Below are 17708 nucleotides of genomic sequence, written 5' to 3'. Positions count from 1 at the left end.
ACGGCTGCAAGCTGACGAGAAAGTCGGTTTTGCTCTGCAGGTCTGGGGCGGGAGGTGGGTATCAGAAACACCCTGCTTCAGCATTTCCAGACCAAAATTCTCAGAATTTCCATTTCAAGGGGAATTTGGAAACTCTTGGGGTTTTGTTCTGATTCAGACTGAAACCACATTTTGAAGTGACAAAATTTCCTGTGCATGAGGAGCCCTGTTTTCCAGCTCGCTCTGCTCAAAACCAAAGGTTTCTCTCTCCTCCAACTCTTGGTGTTTTCATGCTGCTCAAACTCCCTCAGTCCTCGGTAAAGTTCTGATTTAAGGCAGTGTAAGAGGAAAACAGTAAAACTGAAGGTTTTTATACTCTCCTTTTTAGCCGTAAGTCACAGTGCACAGTAAAATGAAAATAATTCTATCTTTGTTTTATGGATTGGAAATGGGGCCACTGAGGTGGCTTTGTAAACCAGTCTCAGTCCTGGTCCTGTGCTCGGAACATTCAGCGTAAGATCGCAAAGCCCCAGGAGTAAATTGCTATTTACCATTTATCCATGTAGCAATTTGTTAAAACAAGTCTTCATTTACTGAATGAAGAAAATGTGAGCAGGTTACTCAGAAAGATATTAGATTCAGGTAACATAACTGGTGAAGGAGATGCGGTTGTGTAATTTGTCAGAAACAGAGTGCAAATTTACATTATAAGTACTTTACAGAAGCCAAGGTGATACTTAGAAAACGAACATTAGTTCATAGCAGAAGACCTGGCATCTTGGGTCTGAAAATACTAATCTCACTGACATCATTATGACACGTGGAAAAAAAAGTATTTCCAGCAAATATCCTGGGAATTATGTAAAATCGTACAGACACAGCACAAAGCCTTTCAGTGTGAACTCAGCACGTGCAGTGTTAACTCAGCATGTGTTTTTCCTCTTCCGTCTCTTCCCCGGTTTAAAATCTTATTAATTCCTCCACATCAGATCTGAGATCTCTGTTTTTCTTCCTGCTGAAGCTTTCCTCCAAGCCCAGTTTATGGCTGGTCTGGCAGAAGTTTTTCCTTTTCTTCATCTACTCATTTACTACCTCTATGCAAATATGTTCAATGACCCAGTTGTTTTGATGGTGCCATTCCCCCTTTATAAGCTCCTAACAGACTTTTCTGCTATCTCAAACCTCTAGTTCATATACTCAGGGCCCTTCTGTTTATCCCGCACTGCATTTTGCTCCAGGAGTTGCTGACTATGATTTTAACCCTTTGATTCAAGAAAGACAAGACAGAAGATGCTGTAGAGATGCAAAGATCCATGATTCGTTGTTCCTCCATTTAACTGGCCAACAATAATATTTCACATATTTGGATGAAGAATGAAGAGGGGGAACTGTTTTGCAAGTCTCCAGGCTTTCCAGATTATTTGGTGACCTTGCAACAACAATACGTAACATGTGAAAATAGAGATGTTGCTTGTTTTTCAATAAACTGAACATTCCTCTCTTCTACTAGCTCCCGGCAAGAAAAAGCAGTTAGGTCAATGGAAATGATACTTTTTTTTCCTTTTTGTAGATCCACATTTAACTGAAGGCAGGAAATTCCCGGTGAGACCTCCTGTGAGACTCAGGAAGGACCCTCATGGCTTTGAGCTTCATTTCCCAGGAAAAAAGCCTGTCCCTGCAGGGTGAGATTAAGAGATGGGCACCCACCCCGCGGGCAACCAGCTAGGAGATCAGCTTGGTCGTGCCACAAACAGCACGTGTTTCACTCAGAACCACGCACAGTACATCTGTTGCCTACACAAAAGAGATGACGGGGAGATCAAATAGCCTCTGCCTGCCTGACCCAGCAGATGGACATGGCATCTCCTTCGTCCAGGAGATGGCAAAGCCCCAGCAAGGTGCTCCCAGCCTGCCTTCCCCATGTGGCAGCCCAAGACGCACCCGGAGAGCTTTACAAATAAGCATATCGTATTTACTCTTGCGAAATGTTATAGCTGCTCTAAATCTGGATGCACCAAAGGAGTTTTGCCCAGCTGCTTTCTCAAGCAGAGGCTAAATGATGCCACTCTCTTGATTTTCTTGTTTCCTTCTTTTTTTTTGGGACAGGATGTGACAACATGTTCAGTCCAAGGAGTCTGAACCATTGGTGGTTTTGGAAAAAGACTAAGCAAACTGCATGATCCAGCCCTTTGCAGTGAAGTGAGCTTAGACAGCGGCAGGGCCCTCTGCAAGCTGCGTGCCCGTTCAAACAACGCCAGCGGGCGACGCAATGAGCAATAGGGCTGACGAGGTTGAGCTCCCAGCATCCCCTCACAGCTCCTGGGCAAAATAATTTTTCCTTTGTGTCTAAAATACCAGCAACCCACTAGTGCCCACGGCTCACCCCAAAAATGGACGGACACAGAGCAAACTGCAAAATTACCTTCCCATCTCAGTGCAGGTCTATCTTCCCAGCGGACAGAGGAGCTTCCCATCCCACCGGGGGCACACACAGGATGCATGGACTGCCTCTGGGCTCACCAAATTCCCCGTTCATAGCCTGGGTCAGCAGCAACCAGAGAAAAATCACAGATGAAAGCTGCCTAAGAGGATGCTCCTGGAGCTGGGGACCACAGGGCTGGGGCAGTCCTCTGCTCAGCTCCAAGCCAGGGTACTGTGTGAGGCACCTTTGGCATCTGCTGGAAGGCAGCCCCCAAGCTGATTCATTTAACTTTTTTGGCTTCCTATGTATTTTACATGCGTGCTGTGGAAGGGAGAGCATTTCTGGGTACTGCCAGGGGAAAAGGTCCTGGGGAGAGCCCAGGAGGGGTGATGGAGGGGTGACTCACAGGGGTGGTTGAGGAGCAGGGGATTCCAGCAGAGCCTGGAAAGCGGGGGCGGTGGGGCACGGGATGGGCAGTGGTGAGGATGAGTGTGGTTTCAAGCCCCAGCAGGGATAAGGAGGTGGGTGAGCGAGTCAGAGGGAAGCCCCATGAGCAACACCAGAGGTGTCTGCAGAGGTCCTTCAACCTGCAATAGCGCTGATGGTTTCACCCTATCGGTGGTCTGTGTCAGTGTTTGGACCAAGGAACAAAAATCCATTGGGGCAGGGGACCTGGGACTGCAGGGGCTACCCAGCAAAGGCGGGAGGGGTGAGTGATGTTCCTACCTTGTCCTCCTACAAAGCAAAATATTCTCCTACCTCACTGAGCAACGCAGCTGGCACAAGCAGCTATTGCTGCTCTCACCAAGGCAGCTGGAGATGACAGGAGCAGAAGGCTGCGGTGGGAGCTGGTTGCCTATGCTCAGGTGTCCAGAGACACTGGAGATGCCCTGGGGGAACTGGCCTGGCCTCTGGCTGCTGGCCCAGACGGGTGAGGGTGTCCCCCAGGATCCTACAGCAGATCAGCCAGCCCCACTGGATGTCTTGCAGACATCAGGGCATCTCAAGTGGCCTGGGATGCCTCTACTTACGCGGCTGAGCCACACCTGGGTCTCTGCCGGCTGCAATCAGAGCTCGGATACTCAGCACGCATGGACAAACCTGCACAGAGGTGTCTGACTCTGCACCTGAAGCCCTCCCCATGTTTCTGTGCAGCCTCCCAAGAGGTTTGTCCTGCGTGAGCGATGAGACCCAGTAGGCTCATGCACAGCTCCCGAGCTGAGAAGTTCAGGCTCAAGCTGGGATCTCTGTAAGTGAGACAGTTCGTATGAGTCGTTTGCACCATGATCCGCTTTGTTCATGCACACTCATAGGACAAGCAACTGGAGTCTGACGGTGACGCTTTTGTAGGTGTTACGGCATCTTCAGATTGGATTTGGACAGCCTACCTCCTGCAAGGATGCTATGGCTACTAAGACATTACTAGCAGTGGAAATTTCAGTGGGAAGCAACTTCTGGTTTATATAGAAGGTGACCCTGTGATCCAGCACTGAAGAAAATAATTTCTATTGTAAACTACTCAGGAACTAAATTATATAGCATACATTGATCTTTTATACCCATTGAATGCATTTCATAATATCAGTTATACATAAATCTGCATAAGAGGTTCAGAAGCAGAGCGGAGAATGAAATTATCCAACCAGTGTATCACAGAAATGGTCAAAGCTTGCTGTATATCTGATCTCTGAGCCTGGTTGTCTGGTACCTCAGCTCCTGCTCTCAGGGTGCAGGTGCCAAAAGCAAGCGAACAAAAACCTGCTAGCAAATTTACATAAACACAGACTCTGCGAAAGCACAGGGTTAGGGAGCTTAGTGATTAGATGTAGGTAATTTGCTTCCTTCTCCTTGTTTTATTTATTTACAGACCTCAAGAGAGCTGGGATGTTCTTCCTATGCTTAGTTGTATTTCTTCTTTCCACCTTCCCCTCTCCCTTTATCCTTTGCTGTTGTCATTGGCTCTGTTGGTCAGAATGGTCACTGTAGGATAAACCTTACAGACTCTCAGCAATCCTTGAGCTCTTTGGTGTCCTTGTCCCAGGATGAATCACAGAATCACTGAATCGTTGAGGTTGGAAGGGACCTCTGAAGACCCTCTAGTCCAGACCCCTGCTCAAGCAGAGTCAGCTAGATCAGGTTGTCCAGCTGGGTTTTGAGTATCTCCAGCAATGGGGACTCCACAACCTCTCTGGGCAACCTGAGCCACCCTCGTCCCACACCCTTCCTAAGGAGGAGAGGGACAAGTCAGCAGCAGACTATCAGTGATACCTAATAAGGAGAGGAAGGAACTATATGGGCATGGATCAAAAGGCAAAAAAAAGCAAAGCCCTTCTAGTCTCAGTGAGAAGCTCTTTTTTCCTTGCCCAGGGGCTGTAGCCCAGCCTGCCCGTCCTTAGACTTCTTCCTAAGAGCTCCCTCCAAGGGTGGGCAGGGAAGGAAACCAGCTGGAGGCTCTGCTGACATCTTTCTCCCTTTGATCAGAGGAGGAGGTGCTCTGAGAGACAGAGCTGGAAAACCACTAGAGAAGGAAGCAGGATGGGCGCTGCACAGGACATAAGGCGAAAGGTCCCCAGCCTTTTCACACCCGGGATGTGAAGTGGGGCTTATTCCCGGGGACAGTCTCTGTGAAACAGAGAAACCTGGTCCCTTCCATAGAGCTGGGTCAACACATCCTCCAGCTCCCCCAGAGTGAGGAGCTGGACCTCGTTCTTGTCGTTCTCGGCAATGACCGCCCAAGCCTTCCTGCGGTTGGTGTCCACCTCGCAGCAGGCGCTCGACCAGATGTGGCTGGGTTTATTAACCCTCCCCTTGGCAATATAGTTGTTCCCAGGCACGGCACCCACGACCACGTAGGTAGTGTTACAGCCCTGGGTCCTCCTGGTCATTGTTTGCTGCTCGTAGTTGTTCCAGGCACCGCCGTTGAGTTTCTCATTCTGGGGCACTATGTTGGTGAGGGTGAAGGTAGCCGTCCTGCTGCTGGAGTCACGGTGATGGCTGCTGGGGTTCAAATGGCCGCGGTTCAAACCTGTCAGGTTCTTATAGTCTTTGAGGATAGCCTGGCTCTTGCTGAGTTGCTCTAAGCTGACGCTGAAATAATTTAAGAGGGTCCACTCTCTTTCCATAGTTTTGGGATAAGTTGGACTCATCAGCTTGATAGGTAAAGAGGAAAAGGTGTTAGTATTGGGGATGGGAGTAATGGAGCAGGTTTCTCTGAAGCAGAGGTCTCTGAGTGCTGAGCACCTTTTTTTTTTTGTCATTTCAGTGTAGGAAAATGCATGAATCAGAAAGAAATCATAAAGCTGCCCCTCCCTGATAAACACAAGAGATGGGGGGGGGGGAAGCTCAGAATTTGACTGCCCTCAGTTTGACTTGTGACCTTTGAAATCCAGCCTGCAGCGGGAGTGTGGGTAGATGCATGAGACAATGAGCATTTTCCACTCCCAGGTTTGAAAGGTGACTTTGGCAAGACATCTTCCCTGCCGTATCTGGTTCCCTTTCCTCCCCTCTCCACATCTGCCCAGGGCTCTCCCCAGTTCTTCCCACTCCCATTAATCACATCCAACCTTTATCACCTCCATCTAATCACGCTGTCATCAGCCCTGGCCTTTGCTCCCTTCAGCCCCATTTCCACCAGAGTTCTCTCAGTCTCTATGGAAGGTTTTCATGCCTTTTTTAATCCAATCTGTCAACACCCTAGTGTTTTACAAGCTTAGGCAAAACAAGCACACAGACATCCTCTTTGAAGGTCTTAGGGAGTCCTTGAAGGTGGACAGGTTTGGAAGAGGATGAGTAGAAGAGCCGTGGAGCCCACAGGACTCCAAGGAGGAGATGAGAAGGACTCAGCCCCTTCTTCTCTTCTCCTGCTTTGCCCCTCACTTGGGAAGAAGTATGTGTGGTTGCTGCAGGTGTATCACACTCCTGAAACACCGGTGTTTGCCTTCTCTAATCCCATACACAGGCAGATGTGTTGGGAAACCAGTCCCAGAGGTGAGGTTTCCCTGGGAGGGCTATAGTTCGTTGCGAAGGTGAAGCTTTTTGCTCAGTAAGCAAAAAATACCTCAGTGCGAGTGGGATCTGCTACTGCAGTCCTAATAATACATCTCAGAGCTGATCTGTGCCAGGGAGCAGAGATGTGTTCCTTCTGCAGCATCACTGAACGTAAGTTAGAAATGATCAGCCTCTTAAAGGAGCTCATCATCCCCCGAGAGACCAGGGGAACCTAAATACTGCAAAAAGACATCTGAAGAAAGTTCACAAAATCACAGATTTCACAGATGGCCTGGGGCTATGGTCCTAGAGGAAAAGAGAAAAGTTTTTATGCTCTCTAAATGTGGAGGCTGCAGTGGTACAACACCAGATTAATTGCTTGAGTTCCTATGAGTAACAAGTGTGAATGCTTTCTTTCATAACTATAACACCTTTCTTTTTGTATTTACGGAAACATATTTAGCTGTCCTCTGGAACAGGGCATATGGCTTTCTTCTGTGGCTCATTTTCACCTAAATTCCCTACTGCTACTGTGCCCCCAGCAATGACCTGAATTTTCTCTTCTTCTGTTCCATAATTTGCTTGGTCTTTTTTACCGAAGGTCTGAAGTTTGTCAGAAGGATGTTTGGGAGGGGTATGTAGTTTGCAGAGATCTGTGTGTCTGGTGGATCCTTCTGAACCCTGAGGCAATGGTGGTAAGGGGCCACTGCAGGTGGATGGAGATCATGCACTTCTGACTTGACTGGTACTGATCTGACTCACTTTCACTGCCTGAATAACACTCAATAAATTCACCCAGTGTTAACCTAACTCTCTCATCTCGGAGTGCCTCTGCCTAGAATTTTTCACTGTGTCATCCCACCCAATTCTTGACTTTCTCCGCACATCTCTCACACCACTTACGAAGCCAAATTGACTCTTAGCTGGGAGCAAACAAGCTATGTCAGGAATGCAAAACAGCTCAGGGCGAAGTGGAGCTCAGGGCCCGGCACAGTTGGTCCCTCAAATTTAGCTGCTGTTGGATGTCTTTTCCCCATCATTTGTTCCCCCACCACAGCATGGGACAAGGAAGGGGGTCATTTGACTTAATATAAATTAATGCAATGTAATGTAATATAATTTAACTTAATATTCCTGTAAGGTCAATGAGGAAAAATGGGCACTTTCAGGATGTGACTCATCTCACCCTCCTGCTGATGTCTCAGACGCATCAGAGGAATCGTGTGGTGAAGGTGTTTGAAGTTAGATGAGATGAATCCCATCCAGTGGGTCCCATTTGCATGTGTGTGGGGGTGGGAAAAGAAAGAAGTATTTGGTTAAACGCTGCAGTTCATCTTTTAATGACTAGAGGGTGACATGCTGTAAGAGAGGACACTCACCTGGGGCTCAACCAGCCACGTTTTAGGTCTCGTGCCAGGTCCAGGCTGGTAGAGGTAAGCAGAGTATACAGGAATACGCCTGTTCCTGTCGTACAGGGTGGCAAAATAATACTGGTTCTTGTAATTCTGGCAGATCCAGGCTGGGTTCTCGGGCTGCAGGGCTTCATTTGGGGGGGTTTCCCGGAAGAAAAACTGAGGGCATGAACTTTCAAAGGATGTCACCACCTCGCTGCCTGCCAGCCAGAGGCAGCTCGCCGAGACCTGCAGCAGCAGCAGCAACAGCATCGTGGGAAGGATTTCAAGCGAAGGGCTCTTGTTCACCTGGAGGGCAAAGGCAGAGGTATACTCAACTTGGAGGAAAGCTCACCACGGCCTGGAGTCATTTTTGTGCTTGTGGGACACGGCCGGCAGAGGAGGGGACTATGAGAGACCAAGGAGGGGCAACTTCTCTACTCCTGGAGATGGAAAAATCAACAGGGGAATAAGGGTGAAATCTAAAACAGGTTTTAGGTGCCTAGAGGAGGCAGCAATGGGAGAATTTAACCCATCTGAGGAGGGATCCAAACCCACCCCACATCTAATCAGCTCATACAGCAAAGCTTTCTTGGAACTGAGGCACGGTGTTGGGACAAGGCCACCTTTTCCAAAATACCCATGTTGGCCAAGAGCTCAGCTTTTGCGTTGGCACTGGAGAAAAAAAGCCTGAAGCAAGCCTGAAGCCCCTGTTTCAGAATACCATCTTGCTCTCTTCTGCTCTGAGGACCTTCCCGCAGCAGAGGACCTGCAGCTGGTCACATAGTCTGCTCAGCCACCTACAATGCTGAGCTGGGCCTTAGTCTTGCAGGGGATTTGGAAGGGAATTAACAGTGACACCGTGCTTCCTACACGTCTCTGGCCCCATCCAAGTTCACAGGGATATGCAGCTCTTCTGTAACTCCTCTGTGCTCACAGCAGGATCAATCTCTCGTAAAGTTAGGTCAGATGTTTAACCCAAAGCGGTCCATCTTGGCGTCCTGGGTCTTGGCTGACATTGGGAAACATGTGTCCTGCTGCTCAGCTTGCATTTTCAGGTTGTCCAACCCCAGACAGTGAACTTACAGACAGAGAAGGGGCCGAGGAGATGGTAGCAGCAAGCACGAGGGATGACGCCTCTATCTCATTGGCACCCTGACTGCTGCTCTAGCAATGCAGATATTGAGGGGCATCTCTTCCCACAGTTGCACAGGATTCCTGCTGGTCCACATCTTTAGCTTTGCTGATTGTTTTTCCTGTACAGTAAAAGGCACTGGTGCAGGATTTTCTATTTCTTGAACAGAAATAGGTCCTGTTTTGTCTTTCTCAGGTGTTGACATGATTTTCAGCAGTCAGCAAGGTCTTTCTTTTTGGAGAAAACCGCTGAAAAATTCCCTGTGATGCTGGCAGCGATGCAGGGTGCTTTACCCTCTTTCAGATGCACCACAGGCTTTGAGATAGCAGTGATATTTCCATTTTCGTTGCTAGACATTCGACAGAGTGGTTTTAAAATAATCATCATTTTAAATAGGGCAGGCAGGACAAGCAGCTAAAAGGATTCATGGGAGAGAAAGCTGCCATGGCCTCTGAAACACAAAGCTCACCTTTGGCTGGGGAAGTGTCTCAGCTGAGGGCTACTGAAGGCTTGAAAAGTCACCCTGCACATTTGCTCTTTCCTTATTCTTTTCCCTGACCCTCATCTATTAATTTCCATTGGATCCAGGTTATTGAGCTAAATATACCCTTGCTCTGACCCAAGATATCTGGTCCTTTACCTCTTTACTAGCACTGGATCAGGAACATGTTGACCAGTAAGCTGAAAACTGAGAAAAGCGAACCACAAGAAATGGCTTATTACAGTACCCTGCAGAGCATGACCGTATCTGCCCCAGCCCAGGCAGAAAAGTTACTGAAAAGTCCTTTTGCACCACCCCCTCCATGAGCTTAAAATATATCTAACTAACTTAATATCAGATATATAGAAACCAACCTACCGTGTGAAAGAGCGGCACATAAATATTTTTATTCACAGGACTCTGCTCGCAGCCCCAAAGTGGTAGAGGACTTTCAGATGCCTCTACTACAGTGTGAAACTGGCTGTGACCTTAGGGCGGTTTATATATAATCTGCAGGAAGGCAGAGTTGTTAGATTTCTCAAACAGGGTTTAGAGTAAGTTTGTCTGGGGTGGAGCCAGGACCCGTGTTTTTCCAGAGGTTTTTTGCAAGGTCATGGGTGGGTTATGGTACTCAATAAGCTCCCTCCCCCCCATTCAACAGTTTGATGTGAATTTTCCAGGTGACTTGGCAACTGAAACTTAATTATGCAAGGTGTTTTATAGCATTTCTGATAACCTTGAAGCAAGTCTTTCCTACAGCTGTGAGCCAAACTCTGTCAGTGGGCCAAAATAAGACCTTGAATCTACCCTTTCCCAACCTTGCACATGAAAGAGGGTACAAACCCAACTCCATCTGGTTGGTGCATGCTGTAATCGTCAGGCGGTAATTCCTATGATAAGTGATGTTGCCAGATCAGGTGTAAAGGAGTGGCCGGCTGCATTAGCCACCCTCAAATCAGGAGGGGAGTCTGCACCCAGCATCTTCAAGGCATCTCGTACAACTTTGTCAGACTCCTGTGCTGCAGGCAGGGGCATTCAGATACAACCCAATGCCTGCTGTTTGCTCTTAGCTAACCAAGACCTTGCTGGAGCCTAGGCAATAATCCATCCTCAAAGAGATGTCCAAGACATGCAGGAGATACTGCAAACATCAAGATGAATAATTAAAAAAACCAAGACAGAATCTGTTTTCCTACAATCGGACATCTCAGTTCACCGTCAGGCATCTCCTTGTGCATCCATTCCCAAGGCTTCCCATGCTGATCGTTTCCCCGAAGCATCTTTGGCCAGGTTCAACATTTGGCTGGGGCAGCAGGAACACTGCCACCACTTCAGAGTGTCCCACCAGGTTTGGGTGACTTTTCCAGATGGGATGGCGCATTGCCAGAGCTGCTGAGGGCTTCAGATCTAGTGGGATCTGGTGGACCAGCTTCTGGGAGTGCCAGTTCATAGTGGGGTAGTTTATTCCCTTTGGGAATAGCATTCCTTCGAGGTTTTGATCTCAGCATCACCAGAATTGAATTTTGTCCTGGAGCCCACCTGATTTTATTTTTGTTTTTCAAAGGCCAGGGATTAGTTCGTGTAGTGACAATTTCCAAGCTTCTTCCAGTCTCTTCTGCCTCTAAGTGTCTCTCTTGTATTCTCCAGATCTTTCCTGTTCTATGTTTGAATTTATTTTCTAAGTCATCCCTTCTGTCCTTGCCCTCCTTAACATAAAATGTTAAATAGCTGCAAAATACAGTGCATGCATAAACTCTCATTTTCTCCTTGGAGGGGTATGCTCAGCAACTGCAGCCCACCCTTTGTCTGATGTATTTATTCTGAAGCTAAGGAAACACTTTAAATATTGCAGTCAATGGTGAGAGCTTACCTTGAAGCAGAGTCTCAGAACGAGCAGCTGAACCGTTGCTTCACTCTTCTCTCCAGAGAAACGGTTGTCTGACCCCTCCAGAGTCCCACTGCAATATATACCCGGTCATATACGTGCCCCTTCTCATAAAAAGGGAAACTCACAGAAAAGAGAGGATTTCCATTGTTACTCAGGGCAGATTTGTTCATGCCTGCCCAGAAATGGGTAACAATTTCTATTTTCTCTTATTTCCTCCAGTTTTCTCCCAAGTTTGCTGACTTGCAGCATCACATGTCAGAAGCAGATAACTGGGTCTGGTGATTTCCATTTCCTCATTCCATGGGACACTGCCACCGCCCGCCGCTGCAGCGCCTACACGCTCTTCTGTTCCCTGCAGACCGTCTCTGGTGGCATTAGACCGACTGGCCTGTCTCTGAGTACGCACAGATGTTCATTGTCTGCTCTTCCACAGCCCCTCAGAATATAATATGGTCAGGCTACGTATTTGCCCTTGCCTGATTGCAAAGGCTTTGTAACAGCACTTATTAATGCCATCCTACAGAGCCTGGGGGCACACCTCGGTCTCTGCTTGCTGCTGTACAGCCACTGCCGAGCCAGTGTTCACACAGGACCCCAATCCGCCCAGAAAGGAGGCTTGGTGAAGACAGGCTTTCTCCCCTTAGGAATGGATAAAAGGGATTTGGGGGGATGGGTACTGAGATCAAGGTTTGGTAGGCTGTGCTCTCTTGACCTCAGAGGGAATAAGAAGGGTTGGCTCCATCCCTGTGGGATGGAAATGGGACTAAAGATTGTTAATTATTATGACCAAGAATCATCAGAAATTGGTATGACAAAAGTCAGGGACTCTAAGAAGGGTGCCTTGTCCCGAGCTGCACATTGGAGCCGAGTTTAAAGGGGTCTGGCAATATTTTGTACAAATGTTGATTAAAAGCTGCAGGGAGCCTGACTATTTTATCTTGAATTTTTCATTTTTATACAGATGCCTAGTCCCTGGGCCACACACTGCGTGTCTTACCCTACATATCTCTGAACCCCAGGGGTTCAGTTTCCCTGATCTGGCAAATGCTCACTCCTGTAGCCCAGTAAAAGCCATCAATGGGAAGCAGTTTCTCGCACTGGATTTCACTCCCTGAGCTCTGCCCTCGCCCTCTGGGTCTGGTTCTGCCACATTTTGTCAGTGCAAGAGCTCGGCCATTGAAAGCATGTCTTGAGGTATTGGAGCAATGGGATTCTCCGACTCTACCTTAAAACAGCATTTGATGGACATTTCTGAAGAATAGCGAGGTGCTGATCTTGATGTCCAACTAATCCTTGTTGGTCCTCTGCTTTTAACACAGTGAAGTATCAGGTCATGGTTGGAGGGCTGCCGCTCACAAAAAGTCATTATATACAGAGAAAGGAAAAGGACAGGCAGTCAACACTGAGCTGCTGCTTTCTTCAAAAAGGACTTGAAATAACCACAGTGAAAGAGTAAGCAGCCAAAGCAGATACCAGCTTAGGTAATAGAATCAATACCTAGCTGTGATATCAAAAATGCAATGGAAACATAGTGCAAGTTTTCAAAAGGCCTGATGGTGAAATCCCACGCAGAGCAATTTGCAGCAAGCAAGTCTTGGATAACAAACACTTTTTCCATGTAACTGGCATCAACGAAAGCTAACCTGGATTAACTACTACAGTGGACCAGAGAAACTGTTTAAAATCCTTATGTGGGCACTCTTCTTTTGGAAGAAAATGTGTCCAGTTTAGTTGTGAGCGAATGAGCAGTGGGAATGAAACCAAACTTTTCCACTTGTCCACAGTTTTAATTAATCTGGGCAAACTTTCCTGAAGGTATCAAAAACATGTACTATATCTAAAATATAGAAAACGGTCCAAGAATACTGTAACAACGAGTTGATTGTTACAACCAGCAATGACCAGAAGAAGCCACAAATGTCTCATCCTACTCCTGAGGCCTATGAGGTCCTGCTTTTGCATTTCACTGATTTTTTGTAAAGATTATGCTCTAATGCTTAATAATTGGCACTATTCTGTCTTTCATGTCAGTGTAGGCAGTGCCTACATGTTGTCCAGAGCTGTGCACTTTCTGGATGGAGAGGTGATGTGAGTGAAGTTAGATGAACTCTCCTGCAGGCCAGCTCCCATGTGGTCTGTCCTGTAAGACAAAGCTCCATTTCTTCAACTTGTATAGGTCAGAGATGGAAAAATCCTATGAGATCCTCTAGTCTTCTCCCAGCTGGGAGCCCAGAGATTCATAGATGAAGTACTTCCAATAATTTTTCCATGTCATGGTTGAAAAGAAACAGGACTTGCAGCACTTTTCTAGGGAAAGTGTATCGATGTTCAGATCTGGCTCCTCCATGAAGATTTCTCCTGATATCTACTGTAGTTTTCTTTCTCGCAGGTGCTAAAGAGAGCAGTCCAACCTCCTACTCAAAGCAGGGCAAGCGATAAGGTAACTGTCCAAATGCAGGGAAATGCAAATACCTCTTGTGACTGCAGTGCAGGACAAAGGGGATTTTGAACCAGCGGTGTCAGAGGAGGGCACTATTTCCACTGCAGAAAAAGAGGTGCCACAAAAGCCTCCTCTTGATTCTTCTGTCCTCGTGGAAGGAGCAAATGAATAGGTAAAGAGATGCTAAGCAGGTTGAGCAGGTCAGGTCTTCAGGAAGGAGTAAATCAAAGCAGCAGAAGCCAAATGGGCATGAGAAAACAGAATGTAGGGAAGAGAAACGTCGCTTGGACACGTGAATCTAGGAGACATATGCTGTTTGGGACTGTTCTCCTTAGAGGGCAGCAAAGATCCTGGTGTCCTATGGCCACAGACAGGAACTGAAGACGTCCGGATGCTGGATGTGCCACCTTCATTGACCTGTGTGTCACCTCCGTTTTGGGGAGGTACTTACTAATGTGAGCGAGGGCAGACTGGGAGCACAGACACCCCAGGGCCAGCGCACTCTTTTGCAACAGCCAGGATGCTGAGACGCGAAAACTCACCCGACTGCCATGCCAAGTATGTTCACACTTGCCAGGTGTTTGAACGAGCGTCAGCTTCAAATGAGGGTTGAAAAACTGACCCGGGCCAGACTAAAGATTTGAGGTGCCTAGCAGAGGCAGCAGCTGCTTCTTCTGTCCCTCCCCAGTGTCCCAGAAATGGTCTCAAAGCAGCTCTGCTGTGCAGCTCTCCATTAAGGAACACGTCCCATCTCCCATACAAACAACGCAACCCTTGTCCACGGCCATGTAAAAACTGTCACATTTTATGGAGAAAATTCAGGAAAAAGGTAAGGATGTAAAAGATTTACTAGATTGCCTAATCCCTCCAAGGAGAACGGGTACATATTATTAGTTTTAAACTATTTACCTTGAGCTATTCTTCTATGCAACATGCTAAATGCTGACTTATGGCAGTCCTTGCATTTTGGAGACAAATGTGTTCAATCCATCCTTTCCCCAAAAGGATTCAAGCAGTGTTTTTAATATATTACAGTTCAGCTGAAAAAGCTGGCATGTGATTTGGGTAATTTAGTTATATTAAGTGAGTGCCACGGTCCCTGTGCATGCAGAGCAGGTAACGCTCAGGTGACAGTAGGGTCTCCTCCTTGTCACTGATGAAGCATCACCCTGCTACAAACACTCACCAGCCGAGAGCTGTCGGGTTGCCTGTGGTTACTTTCACTCTTTCAGTTTTGTTCAGCTTTGGAGACCAAAAATCAGTCCGTTATTTTCACTTTCTGATTCTCATGCAGCAGCACGGAGTCCACTGGGGAGGATTAGGCAATAACCGAAACCCCTCATCACAGATGCTCGCCAGTACTTCTGTGGGTTGGGTGTTGATGGATGAAGAGACGGCAGCAAGGAAAAAGCAGGCTACTTGCCTGGGAACAGAGATAAAATGTGGACAGCAAGAGCAGTGATGTAATGTTGATGTAGAAGGAAAATAAGAGTGCTGTTTTGTACCTGTGACACACGGAAATCTTAAAATAATCTTATATAAAAATCTTACAAAGGAAGAAATAGTAAGAGATGCCCATCCCCCAAATCTCTCTATATGGGATTCATTCATCCTAACTCAGGCATTTGAAAAAGAGATTTCCAAACCTGCCCTTTATAGTCAGTGGAGAGAAAAAGCCGTCTCCAGAGATGAGTTCGTGTTAGCCTAAATTAAGCACATGTAAAATGTAAAACTGTAAAATAGTTCAAATTAAAGTGTTTATTTCTGTGTCGAGTATAAAGGCAGTCAAAGCTGATAGCTCAGTCATAGATGTCTGACTTTCAGATACTTAAAAGCCTTGCACAATAAATCCACCCCCTGTCTTGCTGACTCTGGTTTCGGGGTTATATCTGGAAAAGCATGGCAGGCCAAGTCACACCATCACTGGGGTCACGTCTCCAGGTTTCGAAGCAGCTCTTTCCCACGTACCCAGGAAGAAGGTCGGTTCTTGCACCGTGGTATGAAAATCAGCAGAAAACTTCTGCGTCTTAACACCTTCTGTGGACTAGGGGCGGTTGCAGATGCAGTCTAGGTTATGTCAGACAGATGGGTTTCCCCACAGAAAAAAATTTGTTTGCTCGAAGTTCAAGAAACTCACCCCCATGACTCAGGGTGGGGAGGGCTGGCTTCTTGCTGATTTTATGGTGCTGCACTAAAAAAGGCAAGTGTTGAATCGGTGGGGAAATCCTGGCAGTGAGGTCGGGGGAGGGTGGTCAGGGATGGAGGAGGTAGGTGTATGTTTGCAAGAGGAAAAGGAGGGACCGCACACACTCGGATCACTCCTGACTAGACCTTCCTAGCAATGCCTCCTCACACGGCCTGGGTCATGAAAGATTAGCACCAAAGGGGAGGTCTAGACAGATCTGGGATCTGTCCTTTTACATTTTCTAGGGCTGGTGAGACCCCTTTCTTCCATTTCTCCAGTTTGCTTCTCCCTCAAAGGGCTCCCTCATTCAACTTAGCAGCATGGTGGCTTCACTGCTGCACCCAAAGCAGTCTGTACTGAAACTAGTCCATGCCGTGGTTTCATACAGACATATTTTTAAGAGGATGAAATACATTTACTTATTAATACAACCTATTTATTAAGCCTCCTTTGATTTCTCTTCCTGGAAGACATTTGTATATTAGGACCAGGATTTCCCCATGCATGTGGACTCCCAAATCCTGTTGACACTTGGCTGGTTTGAAGCTGCTCTGAGATATGCTACCAAGGTGGTCTGCGGCATGGAGCACATGTCTTCAGAAAATAGCTTGAGGGATTCAGGCTTGTTGAGTCTGGCAAACGGGAGGCTGAAGGGCAGCCCAATAGCTGCCTACAGCTACTTGGAAGGGCAAAGATAACAAAGCCAAGCTCTTTGTGGTAAAGCCAGGCACTATAACAAAGGGCAGTAGCCACAGACTGTGGCTTGGAAGGTGCAGGTTGCACAGCAGGATAAAAAAAATGTCTCTAGGTGGGTAGTACAGTGCTGGACAGGTTGATGGGAAATGACAAATGATGAATTGTGGAGGTGACTCAAGGCTTAGCTGGATGAAACCATGGCTAAGCCAGTCTAGAGCTGACATTGCTTCCGCTTCAAGCAGGATGCAGAATTAGAGTCCTCCAGCTGATGTTGCCAACCAACATTTCTATGACCCTATGGTAGATGCACCTCCCATCTCCTCCCCCCACTGCCCTGCCCTGACACACTCAGATATTTTCTGGAAAATTACAACAAGGCAGCAGATGGCCAAATTCCCCAGTCCTGAGAGTTGTACATTAAAATCTTTCTACAGCCCAAAGCCACAAAAAACACACCACGTACCTCAGAGAGCCAAGAGGAGGGCACGTTTCCAGATTCCTGGTTCAGACTCCTCTGGGAGATAGACACCAACCAGATGAGATTCCATCAGTTCATCTCCCCCGCAAGGAGAGACTGACGATATCCAACAGTTCCTCTGCTAGCCATGCAAAAATCACCCCACCATGAGAACTGCACTTCAACCACTCGGGAGCCCCAGGTTGGCCCTCTCTGCAATAAACACAGGCTGTGTTACTGCACATTAATTATGCTGAGGGTAATTAGCAGTTACGTCAACGTGAAGATTTCCAGTTAGGCTGGTGGCTCACTCTATATGGAAATCAGGTTGTTGATTGTGAGCGGAAATATGTCAGACCAAATGCCAGAAGCAAAGCCTCATCGCTAATTAGGAAGAGCAGCCCCTTTGCCCACAGGTCATGCCTTGGGTCGCCTCTGCCAGATTTGACGTCCCCTGAAGCTCATGGATGTGGCACGGCAGGAAGAGCCAGCCGTCCACGGTGGGCAACCCTGATCTTCACCTCTGAAGATGTCATTCAGTGCTCACTCCATCTGGCCAGAAGAGGGGTGATAATGCTGGATCGCAGGAGGGCAGCCGATCCTGCCGATATACAGGCACCATCTTGTGTTAAGAGACAGGAACTTCT

At 47.4% G+C, this 17708-nt stretch overlaps 1 protein-coding gene across 37 annotated transcripts in view; it reads right to left on the bottom strand.

Moving 5' to 3' along the window:
- Positions 1–3932: 3932 nt before the first annotated feature.
- Positions 3933–17708, bottom strand: part of LOC126044551 (endonuclease domain-containing 1 protein-like) — a 175487-nt gene continuing 161711 nt past the window's right edge. For 31 of the 37 annotated variants that reach the window (XM_049814349.1, XM_049814377.1, XM_049814379.1 and 28 more), the window contains 4 exons: positions 17068–17274; positions 14910–15146; positions 7768–8088; positions 3933–5550 (listed from right to left, as the gene is read on the bottom strand). In XM_049814349.1, the coding sequence (XP_049670306.1) occupies positions 5005–5550; positions 7768–8052 (831 nt within the window). In that variant the 5' untranslated portion in view covers positions 8053–8088; positions 14910–15146; positions 17068–17274 and the 3' untranslated portion in view covers positions 3933–5004. Of the gene's footprint in view, positions 5551–7767; positions 8089–9773; positions 11150–11265; positions 12055–14909; positions 15915–17067; positions 17275–17708 lie in introns of those variants that run through there. The other 6 variants (XM_049814354.1, XM_049814386.1, XM_049814362.1 and 3 more) reach the window with 6 other exon arrangements.

Source organism: Accipiter gentilis, chromosome 11 (genome assembly GCF_929443795.1).
Source record: "Accipiter gentilis chromosome 11, bAccGen1.1, whole genome shotgun sequence".
NCBI lineage: Eukaryota > Metazoa > Chordata > Aves > Accipitriformes > Accipitridae > Astur > Astur gentilis.
This window is presented reverse-complemented; position numbering and strand designations above follow the sequence as displayed.